The sequence below is a fragment of the Pseudophryne corroboree genome, chromosome 10 (assembly GCF_028390025.1).
Source record: "Pseudophryne corroboree isolate aPseCor3 chromosome 10, aPseCor3.hap2, whole genome shotgun sequence".
Taxonomy (NCBI): Eukaryota; Metazoa; Chordata; class Amphibia; order Anura; family Myobatrachidae; genus Pseudophryne; species Pseudophryne corroboree.
Genome location: NC_086453.1, coordinates 264,178,425 through 264,199,060, shown reverse-complemented (window position 1 = coordinate 264,199,060; position 20,636 = coordinate 264,178,425). Strand labels below are relative to the sequence as shown.

The window sequence follows — 20,636 nt, the reverse complement described above, 5'->3', positions numbered from 1 at the left end:
AATTTGGCGTTAAAAATATATAAAAAAGATGCTATAAGGGAAAACACTTATATAAGGTTGTCCCTATATAATTATAGCGTTTTTGGTGTGTGCTGGCAAACTCTCCCTCTGTCTCTCCAAAGGGCTAGTAGGTCCTGTCCTCTATCAGAGCATTCCCTGTGTGTGTGCTGTGTGTCGGTACGTGTGTCGACATTTATGAGGACGATGTTGGTGAGGAGGCGGAGCAATTGCCTGTAATGGTGATGTCACTCTCTAGGGAGTCGACACCGGAATGGATGGCTTATTTAGGGAATTACGTGATAATGTCAACACGCGGCAAGGTCGGTTGACGACATGAGACGGCCGACAAACAATTAGTACCGGTCCAGACGTCTCAAAAACACCGTCAGGGGTTTTAAAACGCCCGTTTACTTTAGTCGGTCGACACAGACACAGACAGGGACACTGAATCCAGTGTCGACGGTGAATAAACAAACGTATTCCTTATTAGGGCCACACGTTAAGGGCAATGAAGGAGGTGTTACATATTTCTGATACTACAAGTACCACAAAAGAGGGTATTATGTGGGATGTGAAAAAACTACCGTAGTTTTTCCTGAATCAGATAAATTAAATGAAGTGTGTGATGATGCGTGGGTTCCCCCCGATAGAAAATATGGGCGGTATACCCTTTCCCGCCAGAAGTTAGGGCGCGTTGGGAAACACCCCTTAGGGTGGATAAGGCGCTCACACGCTTATCAGAACAAGTGGCGGTACCGTCTATAGATAGGGCCGTCCTCAAGGAGCCAGCTGACAGGAGGCTGGAAAATATCATAAAAAGTATATACACACATACTGGTGTTATACTGCGACCAGCGATCGCCTCAGCCTGGATGTGCAGCGCTGGGGTGGCTTGGTCGGATTCCCTGACTAAAAATATTGATACCCTTGACAGGGACAGTATTTTATTGACTATAGAGCATTTAAAGGATGCATTTCTATATATGCGAGATGCACAGAGGGATATTTGCACTCTGGCATCAAGAGTAAGTGCGATGTCCATATCTGCCAGAAGATGTTTATGGACACGACAGTGGTCAGGTGATGCAGATTCCAAACGGCACAAAGGTGTATTGCCGTATAAAGGAAGAGGAGTTATTTGGGGTCGGTCCATCGGACCTGGTGGCCACGGCAACTGCTGGAAAATCCACCGTTTTTACCCTAAGTCACATCTCTGCAGAAAAAGACACCGTCTTTTCAGCTTCAGTCCTTTCGTCCCTATAAGAGTCATATCTGCCCAGGGATAGAGGAAAGGGAAGAAGACTGCAGCAGGCAGCCCATTCCCAGGAACAGAAGCGTTCCACCGCTTCTGACAAGCTCTCAGCATGACGCTGAGACCGTACAGGACCCCTGGATCCTACAAGTAGTATCCCAGGGGTACAGATTGGAATGTCGAGACGTTTCCCCTGCGCAGGCTCCTGAAGTCTGCTTTACCAAGGTCTCCCTCCGACAAGGAGGCAGTATGGGAAACAATTCACGAGCTGTATTCCCAGCAGGTGATAATTAAATTACCCCTCCTACAACAAGAAAAGGGGTATTTCTCTAACGTCCTAGTGGATGCTGGGGACTCCGTCAGGACCATGGGGAATAGCGGGCTCCGCAGGAGCTTTTAGGTCACATGGTGTGTACTGGCTCCTCCCCCCATGACCCTCCTCCAAGCTTCAGTTAGGTTTTTGTGCCCGTCCGAGAAGGGTGCAATCTAGGTGGCTCTCTTAAAGAGCTGTTTAGAAAAGTTTTTTTTTAGGTTTCATTCAGTGATTCCTGCTGGCAACAGGATCACTGCAACGAGGGACTTAGGGGAGAGATCTCCAACTCACCTGCGTGCAGGATGGATTGGGATCTTAGGCTACTGGACACTGAGCTCCAGAGGGAGTCGGAACACAGGTCAGCCTGGGGTTCGTCCCGGAGCCGCGCCGCCGACCCCCCTTACAGACGCTGAAGAAGACGGCAGAACGGAGGTCCGGAAACAGGCGGCAGAAGACTTCACAGTCTTCATGAAGGTAGCGCACAGCACTGCAGCTGTGCGCCATTGTTGTCACACGGCTCACTGACCTAGTCACGGAGGGTGCAGGGCGCTGCTGGGGGCGCCCTGGGCAGCAATATAAGTACCTTATTGGCAAAATAAATACATCACATATAGCCATTAAGGCTATATGTATGTATTTTAACCCAGGCCAGGTCTTAAAAACCGGGAGAAAAAACCCGCCGAAAAGGGGGCGGAGCTTATTCTCCTCAGCACACAGCGCCATTTTCCCTCACAGAAAGGCTGAGGGGAAGGCTCCCATGCTCTCCCCTGCACTGCACTACAGAAACAGGGTTAAAACAGAGAGGGGGGGCACTGATTTGGCGATATAAATATATATTAAATGCTATAAGGGAGGAACACTTTTATAAAGGTTGTCCCTGTATAATTATAGCATTTTGGTGTGTGCTGGCAAACTCTCCCTCTGTCTCCCCAAAGGGCTAGTGGGTCCTGTCCTCTATCAGAGCATTCCCTGTGTGGGTGCTGTATGTCGGTACGTGTGTGTCGACATGTATGAGAAAAATGTTGGTGAGGAGGCGGAGCAAATTGCCTGTAATGGTGATGTCACTCTCTAGGGAGTCGACACCGGAATGGATGGCTTACTTGTGGAAGTACGTGATCATGTCAACACGCTGCGAGCCGGTTGACGACATGAGACGACCGGCAAACAAATTAGTACCTGTCCAGGCGTCTCAGACACCGTCAGGGGCTTGTAAAAACGCCCATTTACCTCACGGACACTGACTCCAGTGTCGACGGTGAAGAAACAAACGTATTTTCCTTTAGGGCCACACGTTACATGTTAAGGGCAATGAAGGAGGTGTTACATATTTCTGATACTACAAGTACCACAAATAAGGGTATTTTGTAGGGTGTGAATAAACTACTTGTAGTTTTGCCTGAATCAGATAAATTAAATGAAGTGTGTGATGATACGTGGGGTTCCTCCGATAGAAAGTTATGGGCGGTATACCCTTTCCCGCCAGAAGTAAGGGCGAGTTGGGAAACACACCTTAGGGTGGATAAGGCGCTCACACGCTTATAAAACAAGTGGCGTTACCGTCTCCAGATACGGCCGCCCTCAAGGAGCCAGCTGATAGGAAGCTGAAAAATAGCCTAAGAAGTATATACACACATACTGGTGTTATACTACGACCAGCAATCGCCTCAGACTGGATGTGCAGCGCTGAGGGGGCTTGGTCGGATTTCCTGACTGAAAATTTTGATACCCTTGACAGGGACAAGATTTTATTGTCTATAGAGCATTTTAAGGATGCATTTCTATATATGCGTGATGCGCAGAGGGATATTTGCATTCTGGCATCAAGAGTAAATGTGATGTCCATATCTGCCAGACGAAGACACGACAGTGGTCAGGTGAGGCAGATTCCAGACGGCACATGGAAGTATTGCCGTATAAAGGGGCGGTCCATCGGACCTGGTGGCCATGGCAACAGCTGAAAAATCCACCTTTTGTTCCCCGAGTCACATCTCAGCAGAAAAGGACACAGTCTTTTCAGTCTCAGTCCTTTCGTCCCCATACGGGCAGGCGGGCAAAGGCCAGTCATATCTGCCCAGGGGTAGAGGAACGGGAAGAAGACTGCAGCAAGCAGCCCATTCCCAGGAACAGAAGCCCTTCACAGCTTCTGCCAAGTCCGCAGCATGACGCTGGGGCAGTACAAGCGGACTCAGGTGCGGTAGGGGGTCATCTCAAGAGTTTCAGCACGCAGTGGGCTCACTCGCAAGGGGACTCCTGGATCCTACATGTAGTATCCCAGGTGTACATTGGAAATTCGAGACGTCTCCTCCTCACAAGTTCCGGAAGTCTGTTTTACCAACGTCTACCTCCGACAGGGAGGCAGTATTGGAAACAATTCACAGGCTGTATTCCCAGCAGGTGATAATCAAAGTACCCATCCTACAACAAGGGAGGGGGTATTATTCCACACTATATTGTGGTACTGAAGCCAAACGGCTCGGTGAGATCTGAAATATTTGAACACTTACATACAAGCGTTCAAATCAAGATGGAGTCACTCAGAGCAGTGATAGCGAACCAGGAAGAAGGGGACGAGATGGTGTCACTGGATATCAGGGACATTTACCTACATGTCCAAATTTGCCCTTCTCACCAAGGGTACTTCAGGTTCGTGGTACAGAACTGTCACTATCAGTTCAGACGCTGCCGTTTGGATTGTCCACGGCGCCCCGGGTCTTTACCAAGGTAATGGCCGAAATGATGATTCTTCTTAAAAGAAACTTGGACGCTTTCCTGATAAGGGCAAGGTCCAGAGAACAGTTGGAGGTCGGAGTAGCACTATCTTTAATAGTTCTACGACAGCACGAGTGGATTCTAAATATTCCAAAATCGTAGCTTTTCCGAGGACACGTCTACTGTTCCTAGGGATGATTCTGGACACAGTCCAGAAAAAGGTGTTTCTCCCAGAGGAGAAAGCCAGGGAGTTATCCGAGCTAATCGGGATCCTCCTAAAAACAGGAAAAGTGTCAATGCATCATTGCACAAGAGTCCTGGTAAAAATGGTGGCTTATTACGAAGCAATTCCATTCGGCAGATTTCACGCAAGAACTCTTCAGTGGGATCTGCTGGACAAATGGTCCGGATCGCATCTTCAGATGCATCAGCGGATAACCCTATATCCAAGGACAAGGGTGTCTCTCCTGTGGTGATTACAGAGTGCTCATCTTCTAGAGGGCCACAGATTCAGCATTCAGGAGTGGATGCTGGTGACCACGGAGGCCAGCCTGAGAGGCTGGGGAGCAGTCACACAGGGAAAAAATTTCCAGGAAAGTGTGATCAAGTCTGGAGAATTCTCTCCACATAGATGGAGCTAAGAGCAAAATTATAAGGCTCTAAACTTAGCAAGACCTCTGCTTCAAGGTCAGCCGGTATTGATCCAGTGGGATAACATCACGGCAGTCGCCCACGTAAACAGAAAGGGCGACACAAGAAGCTGGAGGGCAGTGAAAAAACTGCAAGGATTTTTCGCTAGGCGGAAAATCATGTGATAGCACTGTCAGCAGTGTTCTCTCCGGGAGTGGACGACTGGGAAGCAGACTTCCTCAGCAGGCATGACCTCCACCTGGGAGAGTGGGAACTTCATAGGGAAGTTTTTCCGCATGATTGTGAGCCATTGGCAAAGACCAAAGGTGGAAATGATGGCGTCCCGCCCGAACAAAAAACGGGACAGGTATTGCGCCAGGTCATGAGACCTTCAGGCGATAGCTGTGGATGTCCTAGTAACACCGTGGGTGTAACAGTCGGTGTATGTGTTCCCTCCTCTGCTTCTCATAACCAAGGTATTGAGAATTATAAGACATAGCGGAGTATGAACTATACTCGTGACTCCGGATTGGCCAAGAGGGACTTGGTACCCGGAACTTCAAGAGATGCTCACAGAGGACTAAGGGCCTGGGGAGCTAAGAAGGGACTTGCTTCAGCAGGTACCATGTCTATTCCAAGACTTACCGCGGCTGCGTTTGACGGCATGGCGGTTGAATGCCGGATCCTGAAGGAAAAAGGCATTCCATAAGAGGTCATACCTACCCTGGTCAAAGCCAGGAAGGAGGTGACCGCACAACGTCATCACCACATGTGGTGAAAATATGTTGCGTGGGTGAGGCCAGGAAGGCCCCACGAAGAAAATTCAACTAGGTCGAATTCTACACTTCCTGAAAACAGGAGTGTTTTGAGCCTAAAATTGGGGTTCTTTAAGGTTTTAAGTTTCGGCCCTGTAGAATTTCTTCCGAAAAGAATTGACTTCAGTTCCTGAAGTCCGGATTGTCAAGGGAGTATTGCATATACACCCCTTTTTGTGCCTCTAGTGGCACCGTGGGATCTCAACATAGTGTTGGGATTCCTTAAAATCATATTGGTTTGAACCGCTCAAATCTGTGGATTTGAAATATATCACATGGAAAGTGAACAAGCTGTTGACCAATATCTCACATGGACAGTGACCATGCTGTTGGTCCTGGCCTCGGCCAGGCGATTGTCAGAATGGGCGGCTTTGTCTTACAAAAGCCCATATTTAAATTTCCATTCGGACAGGGCAGAACTGGGACTCGTCTCCAGTTTTCTTCCTAAGGGGGTGTCAGGTTTTTCACCTGAAACAACCTATTATGGTGCCTGCGGCTTCTAGGGACTTGGAGGACTCCAGGTTAATAGACGTTGTCAGGACCCTAAAAATATATATATATATATATATATATATATATATATATATATGTGTATATATATATATATATATATATATATATATATATATATATATATATATATATATATATATATATATATATATATATATATATATATATATATATATATATATATATATATATATATATATAGTTTAGGACGGCTGGAGTCAGAAAGTCTGACTTGCTGTTTATATTGTATGCACCCAACAAGATGGGTGCTCCTGCGTCTAAACAGACGATTGCACGTTGGATCTGTAGCACAATCCAACTTGCACATTCTGTGGCAGGCGTGCCACAGCCTAAATCTGTAAAGGCCCACTCCACTAGGAAAGTGGGCGCATCTTGGGCGGCTGCCCGAGGGGTCTCGGCATTACAACTTTGCCGAGCAGCTACGTGGTCAGGGGAGAACACGTTTGTAAAATTTTACAAATTTGATACTCTGGCTAAGGAGGACCTGGAGTTCTCTCATTCGGTGCTGCAGAGTCATCCGCACTCTCCCGCCCGTTTGGGAGCTTTGGTATAATCCCCATGGTCCTGACGGAGTCCCCAGCATCCACTAGGACGTTAGAGAAAATAAGAATTTACTTACCGATAATTCTATTTCTCGTAGTCCCTAGTGGATGCTGGGCGCCCATCCCAAGTGCGGATTGTCTGCAATGCTTGTACATAGTTATTGTTACAAAAATCGGGTTATTCTTGTTGTGAGCCATCTTTTCAGAGGCTACTTCGTTTTGTTATCATACTGTTAACTGGGTTCAGATCACAAGTGGTACGGTGTGATTGGTGTGGCTGGTATGAGTCTTACCCGGGATTCAAGATCCTTCCTTATTGTGTACGCTCGTCCGGGCACAGTACCTAACTGAGGCTTGGAGGAGGGTCATGGGGGGAGGAGCCAGTACACACCATGTGACCTAAAAGCTCCTGCGGAGCCCGCTATTCCCCATGGTCCTGACGGAGTCCCCAGCATCCACTACGGACTACGAGAAATAGAATTATCGGTAAGTAAATTCTTATTTATTCCACACTATATTGTGGTACTGAAGCCAGAAGGCTAGGTGAGACCTATTCTAAATCTAAAAAAATTTGAACACTTACAAAGGTTCAAATCAAGATGGAGTCACTCAGAGCAGTGATAACGAACCGGGAAGAAAGGGACTATATGGTGTCCCGAGACATCAGGGATGCTTACCTCCATGTCCCAAATTTGCCCTTATCACTAAGGGTACCTCAGGTTCGTGGTACAGAACTGTCACTATCAGTTTCAGACGCTGCCGTTTGGATTGTCCACGGCACCCCGGGTCTTTACCAAGGTAATGGCCGAAATGATGGTTCTTCTTCGAAGAAAAGGCGTCTTAATTATCCCTTACTTGGACGATCTCCTGATAAGGGCAAAGTCCAGGGAACAGTTGGAGGTCGGAGTAGCACTATCTCGGATACTGTTACAACAGCAGGGGTGGATTCTAAATATTCCAAAATCGCAGCTGATCCCGACAACAAGTCTCCTGTGCTTAGGGATGATTCTGGACACAGTCCAGAAAAAGGTGTTTCTCCCGGAAGAGAAAGCCAGGGAGTTATCCGAGCTAGTCAGGAACCTCCTAAAATCAGTGCATCATTGCACAAGGGCCATGGTAAAAAAATGGTGACTTCCTTCGAAGCAATTCCAGTCGGCAGATTTCATGCAAGAACTTTTCAGTGGGATCTGCTGGACAAATGGTCCGGATCGCATCTTCAGATGCATCAGTGGATAACCCTATATCCAAGGACAAGGGTGTCTCTCCTGTGGTGGTTACAGAGTGCTCATCTTCTAGAGGGCCGCAGATTCGGCATTCAGTTTTGGATGTTGGTGACCACGGAGGCCAGCCCGAGAGGCTGGGGAGCAGTCACACAAGGAAAAAATTTCCAGGGAGTGTGATCAAGTCTGGAGACTTTTCTCCACATAAATATAGCTAAGGGTAAATTTATAATGCTCTAAGCTTAGCAAGACCTCTGCTTCAAGGTCAGCCGGTATTGATCCAGTGGGATAAAACATCACGGCAGTCGCCCACGTAAATAGACAGGGCGGCACAAGAAGCAGGAGGGCAGTGGCAAAAACTGCAAGGACTTTTCGCTGGGCGGAAAATCATGTGATAGCACTGTCAGCAGTGTTTCATTCCGGGAATGGAAACTGGGAAGCAGACTTCCTCAGTAGGCACGACCTCCACCCGGCAGAGTGGGAACTTCATGGGGAAGTTTTCCACATGATTGTAAACCGTTGGGAATTACCAAAGGTGGACATGATGGCGTCCCGTCTGAACAAAAAACGGGACAGGTATTGCGCCAGGTTAAGAGACCCTCAGGCAATAGCTGTGGACGTTCTGGTAACACCGTGGGTGTACCAGTCGGTGTATGTGTTCCATCCTCTGCTTTTCATACCTAAGGTACTGAGAATTATAAGACGTAGAGGAGTAAGAACTATACTCATGGCTCCGGATTGGCCAAGAAGGACTTGGTACCCGGAACTTCAAGAGATGCTCACAGAGGACTTATGGCCTCTGCCGCTAAGAAGGGACTTGTTTCAGCAAGTACCATGTCTGTTCCAAGACTTACCGCAGCTGCGTTTGACGGCATGGCGGTGGAACGCCGGATCCTAAGGGAAAAGGCATTCAGGAAGAGGTCATTCCTACCCTGGTCAAAGCCAGAAAGGAGGTGACCGCACAACATTATCACCACATGTGGCGAAAATATGTTGCGTGGTGTGAGGCCAGGAAGGCCCCACGAAGAAATTTCAACTCGGTCGATTCCTGCATTTCCTGCAAACAGGAGTGTCTATGGGCCTCAAATTGGGGTCCATTAAGGTTCAAATTTCGGCCCTGTCGATTTTTCTTCCAGAAAGAATTGGCTTCAGTTCCTGAAGTCCAGAAGTTTGTCAAGGGAGTATTGCATATACAACCCCCTTTTGTGCCTCCAGTGGCACTGTGGGATCTCAACGTAGTTCTGGGATTCCTCAAAACACATTGGTTTAAAACCAGTCAAATCTGTGGATTTGAAGCATCTCACATGAAAAGTGAACATGCTCTTGGACCTGGCCTGGACCAGGCAAGTGTCAAATTGGTGGTTTTTTTCTCAAAAAAGCCCATATCTGTTTGTCCATTCGGACAGGGCAGAGCTGCGGACTCGTCCCCAGTTCTCTCCCTAAGGTGGTGTCAGTGTTTCACCTGAACCAGCTTATTGTGGTGTCTTGCGCCTTCTAGGGACTTGGAGGACTCCAAGTTGCTAGATGTGGTCAGGGCCCTGAAAATATAGGTTCCAGGACGGCTGGAGTCAGGAAAACTGACTTGCTGTTATCCTGTATGCACCCAACAAACTGGGTGCTCTTGCTTCTAAGCAGACTTTTGCTAGTTGGATGTGTAATACAATTCAGCTTGCACATTCTGTGGCAGGCCTGCCACAGCCAAAATATGTAAATACCCATTCCACAAGGAAGGTGGGCTCATCTTGGGCGGCTGCCCGAGGGGTCTCGGCTTTACAACTTTGCCGAGCGGCTATTTAGTCAGGGGCAAACACGTTTGTAAAATCCTACAAATTTGATAACCTGGCTAAGGAGGACCTGGAGTTCTCTCATTCGGTGCTGCAGAGTCATCCGCACTCTCCCGCCCGTTTGGGAGCTTTGGTATAATCCCCATGGTCCTTTCAGGAACCCCAGCATCCACTAGGACGATAGAGAAAATAAGAATTTACTTACCGATAATTCTATTTCTCGGAGTCCGTAGTGGATGCTGGGCGCCCATCCCAAGTGCGGATTATCTGCAATACTTGTACATAGTTACAAAAATCGGGTTATTATTGTTGTGAGCCATCTTTCAGAGGCTCCGCTGTTATCATACTGTTAACTGGGTTCAGATCACAGGTTGTACAGTGTTATTGGTGTGGCTGGTATGAGTCTTACCCGGGATTCATAAATCCTTCCTTATTGTGTACGCTCGTCCGGGCACAGTATCCTAACTGAGGCTTGGAGGAGGGTCATAGGGGGAGGAGCCAGTGCACACCACCTGATCCTAAAGCTTTACTTTTTGTGCCCTGTCTCCTGCGGAGCCGCTATTCCCCATGGTCCTTTCAGGAACCCCAGCATCCACTACGGACTCCGAGAAATAGAATTATCGGTAAGTAAATTCTTATTTTTGTGAATTTTATTTTGTTTTGTCAGTTTTATATAAATAGAATTAATGGACCATTTAATTAGCTAAGGAAAGAGGATGTCTGTTTTGTTACACAGAAATGACTGGAGTGAGGCTCATACGGAATATATTCTAGAAGTGATGCAGTACAGAGACATTATTCTGGGCTACAGAGGACCTGTCCTATTTAAGCCTCTTTTACAATCTTTACCTTTCACAGGTGTGAGGGCACAATAGGATCTTGTCCATTCTGTAACTGCACCTACCGTCTGCTTAGGGTACATTAGGGGTAGCTCTGACTAATTACGTCACTGGGTTCTGTGGGTATTTACAAAACAAAGTGGACATGTTACACATAACTATAATTGTTTAATCATCTGTGCACTAGCTCTTTATAGCTGGCAGTATATGCTTAGGGCAGTGTTTTCCTACCTGGGCATGTTAACTGGCCAGGTTTTAAGTATAGTTGTACTTGCGCGTGGGCAACATATTTATCTCCGTTATTTTGATTTAACCATTTGTGCTCTAGCATGGATATCCTGGAAACCTGGACTGTTAGCGTGCCTTGAGTACTGAAGTTGGGAATCGGCTTAGGGAATAGTCTCTCTCACCCTTGTCTGGTGTTCTGTCCTTTGTAACAGCTTCTCCGATTTCCAAGGATCCTTCACTATATTGTTCCTAAAGGGCCCTACACACTGGCAGATAACACTGCACGATATGTACGTTCTCGTTCATATTGTGCAGTGTGTAGGCACCAACGATGGACGATGTGCGCCCCCACACTCATTGTCTCTGCGTTTTGTGGGTGCCATCTGGACAAACAGACCTGTCCAGACCATTTTTGGGGCGGCTGCGTGATGTCACACACATCCGCTCCGCTAAAAAAAAAATGGCGTCGGCCCGCCTGCCAACCCAGACAGGCTGCAAAGGCAGGGTCAACACTAAATCGATACATACGCAATTAAATTGCGACTGCATCGCGGGAGGCGTCACACACATGCTGGGCGGTCTCCAGCATATGAGTAGATGGACATAGATGTTGCTGAGGGAAGTAAGACATGCGTACATCTCTGAATAACCCCCTGAATCTGGAGTCTTTGTTGACACTTTAACTTGAATATAAATACACATTCTTCTAGCATCAGCCAAAACCAGGGCTTTAAGTCAGATTGCCGGATGGCAAAGACGTTTCCACTGTACCAAAGTCCAGCGGCGCTGTGCCCTATGCCACTCATGCCAACGTTTGGCGTTACCCATCTTGTACTGACTATGCTTCCAGAGGCAGTTGGAACGCTGTAGTGACTATTTCTAGCAGCTTCAGCACTCTGTGTTTCCATGCTGCACGCTGGTGTTGCCTACTGCTATGGGGCTGAGTTGTTGTAGCTCCTAGACTTTTCCACCTCACTGTACCAGCACTAACCGTGACCAGGGCAGAGACTTTACAGCCTTGTGGGACACCTGGCACCTTATGAGGAAAGTCGCTGAGCTCTTCATTATGACCTATTCTACTGCTACTATTTGAGTATGGAGACTACATGGCTGTATGCTGGATTATACCGTATGCACCGTTGGCAATGGGTGTTTCCAAAATGGGCAAACACACTACGTAGATGGGGTGTCCACATACTTTATTAGAAGGTCAACAGTACATTTAAAGAAGAATATTGAACATAAGGTCTGGCTTATTCTGATTCTATGTAACATAGTTTTGAAAACATGCGATGTGAGGATAGTGCAAGCGGTGCTAGAATATGTAGTTGGACAGAGTGGTGAGGATAATGGATGGAGCTGTGCTCTCGAAGCAAGAAGGGATATAGTGCAGAAAAATATATACTTCTCTACTGGAAACGCATGTGCTTAAATCTTTTAAGCTACATGGCATGTCTGTGTCTACGTTACACAAAGATTGCGCTTACCCCATGGAGTATGCACCAGGGTTCCCACACTACTGTAAGAAGTCTGGGGCAGATGAATTAACCTGGAGAAGTGATAAAGCAGTGATAAGTGCAAAGTGATAAGTGGAAGGTGATAACGCACCAGCCAATCTTTATGGATTGAAAAATGATAGGAGCTGACTGGCTGGTGTGTTATCACCTTGCACTTATCACTGCTTTATCCCTTCTCCAGGCTTAATACATCTGCCCCGTTGTTCCATAAATGTGTTACCAGAAGTGGGGGTCAGAAATTTTAAAGTTCACTGCAATTAGCAATGTGTGCGTTTGATATACGATAGTTTCCAATCCCAGGTTATTAACCCCTCGATTGTTAGCAATTTTAAGATATTTTAGATAAAATCAGGTTTTATTTGACTATATTGTGGCATTCCCCCATTTTTAGTTTAAATGTCTCACACTTTTAAATGACTTAGGAATCTGTGTCCTCATGTTTCACCTTTCTATATTACTGCTCTCTCCATAGAAGATGTAAGGAAGCACACTTTGCCACACCATATACAGGGAGATGTTGTCTTATTAAATAAAGAGAGAACATAAGGAGCGCAAAACAGCCTGTACTTATTTATATATTTAATAAAATATAACTCAAAAGACCAAATATAAAAATAGAATAATTAAGAATTGATTATGCACACATGTAAACCACAGAATTAATTCACGTAAAACACAGGATTCTCCTTAAAATTCCACAGGAACTAAACATAATCGTATAATGAAATCTCAAATTGCTGCTGTTTGCTTATTCACAACCAATTAGAATATGTCCCATGGTAATTGAAATTCATTCAATAATGCACTTTCTTCAACGATTACTATCGCTCAGAGTTCCTTAAGAAATTCCAAATAACCATAAGAAATGCATATAATATGCTCGCCCTTTTGTCATTAATTGCACAACTTGGTTAAAAGTTTTTAAACTTATTTCATAACAAGCACTCCGCTTATTGGGGCAAAACTGACACTTAGCACTGCGACGGCTCCGTCAGCCGCTCTCCGTAGATTAGTACTGCTGTGGTGGTAAATGCTTACTGCTTCTAAGTGAGTTTGAGACCAGCGATGCTGGGCGTCCCCGTGCGCTGGCTAGTTGTACTGCTCACTCATCAGAGATGATTGTCGGCACGGTCCCCGTTTAGCAAGGTAGACCACTGCAGGTGGCTCGAAGTCCAAATATCGGAGCGGTGCAATACAGTGCAGTAGTAGCGGGTGATGTCTGTAGAAATAGCCGGAGTCCCGAAATCGGAGCGGTGCAATACAGTGCAGTAGTAGCAGGTGATGTCTGTAGAAATAGCCGGAGTCCCGAAATCGGAGCGGTGCAATGCAGTGCAGTAGTAGCAGGTGATGTCTGTAGAAATAGCCGGAGTCCCGAAATCGGAGCGGTGCAATACAGTGCAGTAGTAGCAGGTGATGTCTGTGGAAATAGCAGGAGTCCCGAAGCCTAAGACCCTGATGCGTTTCTCAACCAAAAGGCACTGGTTGTATCTTCAGATATGCTTGATATACCTTATGGCAAACATTGGTTATAATATATCTGCACAATATCTTCATATGGTATGCGTTTAAAATACCGACAGTCGGGATTCCGGCGGCCGCAATAGCCGATGGGTACAATGCCGCCGCCGGAATACTGGCAGTTGTGGTAGGTGTCCACAACACCCATAGAGGGAGAATAGAACCTGTGGCGAGCGAGCCTGCAAGGGGCCTCGTTGCGCTTGCCCCACTGCCGGCATTGTTGTGGACGGGATTCCGCTGTCGGTATAGTGACAGCCGGCATACCGTACGCCGGGATACCATACTGATCCCTGATATATAGAGTAATACACAAGTGGTGATGATATGTATAACACAAATCATATGTATATATTGAGGTCTTACTGTTATTGTTTAAATTTGTTTACTTTCTTATGAGGAGTAACACCTCCTTACCATGATCTATATGAAAGGTGTAAACTTGTAGCCCTGTGCTTTTCTATGGTTACAGAGCTTCTCTGTGACTGATAGCAGGGCTTGATAAATCCAAGGGGCCATGTTGCCATGGCCCCTAGATTTTGCTGCCTGGCTACCAGACTATGGCGAGAGTGAGGAAGCAGATACTCTTCAGCGTCAGAGGGGTAACTGTGTGGCTCAATATGGTTGGTATACCGGGGGGTACCCCCTTAGTTGTGTGGCCGTGAAGGTTGGTTTGCTTGGGGGGGGGGGGGGGGAGCTGGTTAGTAATGTGGCTGTGGGGGGAGTCTGGCTTCTACACTTTCATCCTGGCTCATAGATTTTAGAACAGTTTGTCAAGCCCTGCTGATGGTATCCCTATAATGTACAGTAGTTGGCGCACAATACCATATACTGGCCCAGGCATCTTGAATATACATTGTGTGCCATGAGTCTTAATATGGTTGCACGTAGTGGCCTCTTAGTATACCTCCACACACCTTTATACTCGAGGCTTCAGAACACAGTGTCATTCTGTAGGCAGCAAGTAGCAACTGGAGACTGGGGAGGGAGAAATAAATCACGGATGACAAATATTCATGTTGGCTTTACTTACTGCACAATGCAGACAGGAGAAACATCCGATGCATTGGCATAGTAGAGTGACACGTGCTGGAGGGGGTCTTTATTCTGGTGACATTATGTAAGGAATATGCTCTAAAACTAATTTCACATATTATATATATTTAGTTACCTACACAATGGATAGCTTCTTGTTGTACCGGTTTCAGATGGCCCCATACAAACCAAATTAAAGTAAAAAACAGACAGGCCAATTCTATGGGATATGGCACCTATGTATTATGTGCTGTTATTCCAGGACTTTCACAAACCATTCTAATACATAACAGAACAGACATATGGTAGCAAAGCATAAAGTTATGGTTTTGCTACTTATTATAAAGATGCAATAAAGTTTTCAGATATGTTTTATTGTTTTTCTCTGACGTCCTAGTGGATGCTGGGAACTCCGTAAGGACCATGGGGAATAGCGGGCTCCGAAGGAGGCTGGGCACTCTAGAAAGATCTTAGACTACCTGGTGTGCACTGGCTCCTCCCACTATGACCCTCCTCCAAGCCTCAGTTAGATTTCGTACCCGGCCGAGGTTGGATGCACACTAGGGGCTCTCCTGAGCTCTTAGAAAGTAATAGTCTTAGATTTTTTTATTTTCAGTGAGACCTGCTGGCAACAGGCTCACTGCAGCGAGGGACTAAGGGGAGAAGAAGCGAACTCGCCTGCTTGCAGCCGGATTGGGCTTCTTAGGCTACTGGACACCATTAGCTCCAGAGGGATCGACCGCAGGCCCAGCCTTGATGTTCGGTCCCGGAGCCGCGCCGCCGTCCCCCTTACAGAGCCAAAAGCAAGAAGATGGTCCGGAAAATCGGCGGCATGAAGACTCTGTCTTCACCAAGGTAGCGCACAGCACTGCAGCTGTGCGCCATTGCTCCTCTCACACACTTCACACTCCGGTCACTGAGGGTGCAGGGCGCTGGGGGGGGGGCGCCCTGAGGCAGCAATAAAAACACCTTGGCTGGCTAATATACCTCAATATATAGCCCCAGGGGCTATATATGAGGTAAATACCCCTGCCAGAATTCCATAAAAAGCGGGAGAATAGGCCGCGAAAAAGGGGCGGAGCCTGTCTCCTCAGCACACTGGCGCCATTTTGCCCTCACAGCTCGGCTGGAAGGAAGCTCCCTGGCTCTTCCCTGCAATCTACAGTACCAGTAAGAGGGAAAAGAGAGGGGGGGCATTAAATTTGGCTATATATATATATATATATATATATATATATATATATATATATATATATATATATATATATATATATATATATATTTTATTGAAAAGCAGCTATTAGGGACATAACTCAGTTAGTCCCTATATATATATATATATATAGCGCTCTGGTGTGTGCTGGCATACTCTTACTCTGTCCCCCCAAAGGGCTTTTTGTGGGTCCTGTCCTCTGTTTGAGCATTCCCTGTGTGTGTGGAGTGTGTCGGTACGGCTGTGTCGACATGTTTGAGGAGGATAATGATGTGGAGGGGGAGCAGATGCCTTTAGCAGGGATGTCACCCCCTGGGGGGCAGACACCTGAGTGGATGAGTTTATGGCAGGAAATGAGTGCACGTATAGACTCCTTACATAAAAAATTTGACGACATGCCGACTGTGGGACAGCCGAGTCTTCAGCTCGTGCCTGTCCAGGTGTCTCAAAAGTCATCAGGGGCTCTGAAACGCCCGCTATCTCAGATGGCACAAGTAGATGTCGACACGGATACTGACACCAGTGTCGACGACGATGAGTCAAATTTAATGCCCGTTAAGGCCATTCACTGCATGATTGAGGCAATGAAAGAGGTGTTAAATATTTCTGATTTACATCCAGGTACCACAAAAAAGGGTATTATGTTTGGGGAGAAAAAACTACCTGTAGTTTTTCCCCCGTCAGATGAATTAAATGAAGTGTGTGAAGAAGCGTGGGCTTCCCCTGATAAGAAATTGGTAATTCCTAAAAAGATACTAATGGCGTTCCCTTTCCCGCCAGAGGATAGGTTACGTTGGGAAACACCCCCTAGGGTGGATAAAGCGCTCACACGTTTGTCAAAAAAGGTGGCACTACCGTCCCAGGATATGGCCGCCCTTAAGGTACCTGCTGATAGAAAGCAGGAGGCGATCCTGAAGTCTGTATATACACACTCAGGCATTATACTTAGACCAGCTATTGCGTCAGCATGGATGTGCAGTGCTGCCGCTGCGTGGTCAGATAAACTGTCAGAAAATATTGACACATTAGACAGAGACACGATTCTGCTAACAATTGACCATATCAAAGACTCAGTCTTATACATGAGAGATGCACAGAGGGAAATCTGCCGGCTGGCATCTAAAGTAAGTGCATTATCCATCTCTGCTAGGAGATGCTTATGGACTCGCCAGTGGACTGCAGATTCCAAAAGGCACATGGAAGTTTTGCCTTATAAAGGGGAGGAATTATTTGGGGATGGTCTCTCCGACCTAGTTTCCACAGCAACGTCTGGGAAGTCAGCATTTTTACCCCATGTCCCCTCACAGCCTAAGAAGGCGCCATTTTATCAGGTTCAGTCATTTCGGACCAAGAAATACAAGCGGGGAAAAGGAGGGTCTTTTCTCTCTAGAGGCAGAGGTAGGGGAAAAAGGCTGCAACAAACAGCAGGTTCCCAGGAGCAAAAGTCCTCCCCCGCTTCCTCTTCCAAGTCCGCCGCATGACGGTGGGGCTCCACAGGCGGAGCCAGGTACGGTGGGGGGCCCGCCTCATGAATTTCAGCGATCAGTGGGCTCGCTCACAGGTGGATCCCTGGATCCTTCAAATAGTATCTCAGGGGTACAAGCTGGAATTCGAGGGCGGCTCCACCCCACCGGTTCCTAAAATCTGCCTTGCCGATTGCTCCCTCAGACAGGGAGGCGGGTGCTAGCAGCGATTCACAAGCTGTATTCCCAGCAGGTGATAATCAAGGTACCCCTACTTCAACAAGGCCGGGGTTACTATTCCACACTATTTGTGGTGCCGAAACTGGGACGGTTCGGTGAGACCCATTTTAAATTTGAAATCCTTGAACACATACATAAAAAAAATTCAAATTCAAGATGGAATCGCTCAGGGCGGTTATTGCAAGCCTGGAGGAGGGGGGATTACATGGTATCCCTGGACATCAAGGATGCTTACCTGCATGTCCCCCATTTACCATCCTCACCAGGAGTACCTCAGATTTGTGGTACAGGATTGCCATTACCAATTCCAGACGCTGCCGTTTTGGACTCTCCACGGCACCGAGGGTATTTACCAAGGTTATGGCGGAAATGATGATACTCCCTTCGAAAAAAGGGGAGTTTTTAATTATCCCATACTTGGACGATCTCCTAATAAAGGCACGATCCAAGGAACAGTTGTTAGTGGGGAGTAGCACTATCTCAGGAAGTGCTGCGCCAGCACGGCTGGATCTGAATATCCCAAAGTCCACAGCTGGTCCCGACGACACGTCGAATGTTCCTGGGAATGATTCTGGACACAGTCCAGAAAAAAGTTTCTCCCGGAGGAGAAAGCCAGGGAGTTGTCTTCTCTAGTCAGAGACCTCCTAAAACCAAAACAGGTATCGGTGCATCACTGCACGCGGGTCCTGGGAAAGATGGTAGCTTCTTACGAAGCAATTCCATTCGGCAGGTTTCCATGCCAGGATTTTTCAGTGGGACCTGTTGGACAAGTGGTCCGGATCGCATCTTCAGATGCATCGCTTGATAACCCTGTCCCCCAAGAACCAGGGTGTCTCTTCTGTGGTGTTTATTATTTATTTATTTATTATTTATTTATTATTATTTGCGTTCCTTTACAATAATAATAATAATAAACAAAGAAAAAGAATCATTAATCATGAAACATTGCCTTGGGAATAGCAATGAATGAGGCATTAAAGGTATATGCTATTTTTTCAGAGATTAATTAAACTGAAACATGTGAGAGTTGTTCTCCGGGGAGATAAAGGTTTCATATTGTTCTTTGAATACTTTGCTTCCTGCCTGTAACCCATTAAAGGGCATATCACGGATTCCAGCTGGCCCTTACTATGTTAAACTTCTTCAGTTGTAAGTATTACACTTACAATGTATAGGACTCCAGCATGTGCCCACCTTTACAGAAATCATGTGCCAGCTGCATGCCATGGTGCTGTTTTTGGGGCATTCAGGTGCTCGGACACCTTATCCTATTTCAAAAAGTTTTGCCTCTAAAGGAAAAATGAGATGGTCTTGATTTAGAATATACTGTAGCATAGAATGTCCTAGCTCGTGTAGTTGTAACCATGTATTTGATTTAGTAATCCTTTTTTGTCTGCTGCCCAAAAGCATCATTGTCACAATGTAGAACACCCTCCAAACGTCTCTTGAAATCTGTAGTGTTTTTATATTTTTACAGTTCCTACGTATTCCTTAATAATCCATTGTGTTTCTCCATTCAACAGGGCCAGAACTCATTGATGCCTTTAAAAACTACACCTTGGACTCTGCAGTTCCTGCCTCCTCTACGCCTGTAGCTCCACATGCAGCTTCCCGCCCAACAAACCCCACCGCCTGCAGTTCAAGCCCCTGGCAGCACCTATCCCACTCACATGAAGGTGAACTGGGCTCTCCCTAGTGTTAGGGATGCTGTATATTTTTCAAATATTTAGCAATTTATTGCAATATTACAGATAGCAGAAGTTACTTGGGAGTTCTGTGGTCATAGAACAGCGTGAGACTGTAAGCCATGTGCTTTACTACCCTGGGGTGACTTCTAGCGCCACTTGTGTTTTAGATTGCGTCAGATAATCTAACGCGATAAAAGTTATATAGGCGAAGTTATTCTTTCTAAAAGTTGTATATATCTGCACTTCCAATGTGGTCTATTATTTTTTTTTTTTTTTTTTAAATATGTCTATGTTTATTATGTTATGCTTGATAATCACACTTGCGCAGTTCATATTACGATTTATAGTGCAATTGTTGGACAGTGTTCCAGGGCCACATTTTACAGGTTGGGTGCCCTCATGAACGTCTGGATTTTAAAATGAAAGTTTGTAATAAATATTGTATGCATTCCCGGGTTTAGTTAATGTTTAGTCATTTACTGAGTTAATTGGGCACTTTTTATGGGACTCAAAGATGCAGCCCATGACCTCATTTGCAGCGTGTTGTGGGTAACATGGTTCTAGTAGAGACTGAAGCAAAAGCCTAGTCTCTCTCTCTCTCTCTCTCTCTCTCTCTCTCTCTCTCTCTCTCTCTCTCTCTCTCTCTCTCTCTCTCTCTCGCCGACACTATTACACTTACTGCTCGGGACTGGTGGTTATCTTGTTCTAGTTTCCTGACCTCCAAGGAAAATGGATATTCAATAAAAATAAAGTATATATGTGTAGTCCTTGAGATTTCTTTTCACTTCCGTGAATTAATTCATTTAAAATAAGAGAAAATTAAAAGGGGTTTATGTTTTAATTGTGCTTTTAATATATGCATTGGGAGAAAAACTAAAAAAAAAAAACCCTATAAGAAGAAGCATACCTCATGCCTAGATAATGTATTTCTGTCCTCTGCATTTTGCTGACCAGATTGTGTTACCGGCCCTGTCACCGACAATGACCATGGGTACAGTGCAGAAGTGGGAGAAGAAGGTTGGAGAGAAACTCAGTGAAGGAGACCTTCTGGCAGAGATAGAGACCGATAAAGCAACCATAGGTATCTGACTCATGTAAC

The 20,636-nt window shown here is 46.1% G+C and overlaps 1 protein-coding gene across 1 annotated transcript in view; it reads left to right on the top strand.

Moving 5' to 3' along the window:
- DLAT (dihydrolipoamide S-acetyltransferase) overlaps positions 1–20,636 on the top strand; it is a 73,567-nt gene that overhangs the window by 24,180 nt on the left and 28,751 nt on the right. Inside the window, 3 exon segments of the mRNA XM_063943240.1 lie at positions 19,375–19,470; positions 19,472–19,525; positions 20,492–20,618. Of these exon segments, the coding sequence (XP_063799310.1) occupies positions 19,375–19,470; positions 19,472–19,525; positions 20,492–20,618 (277 nt within the window).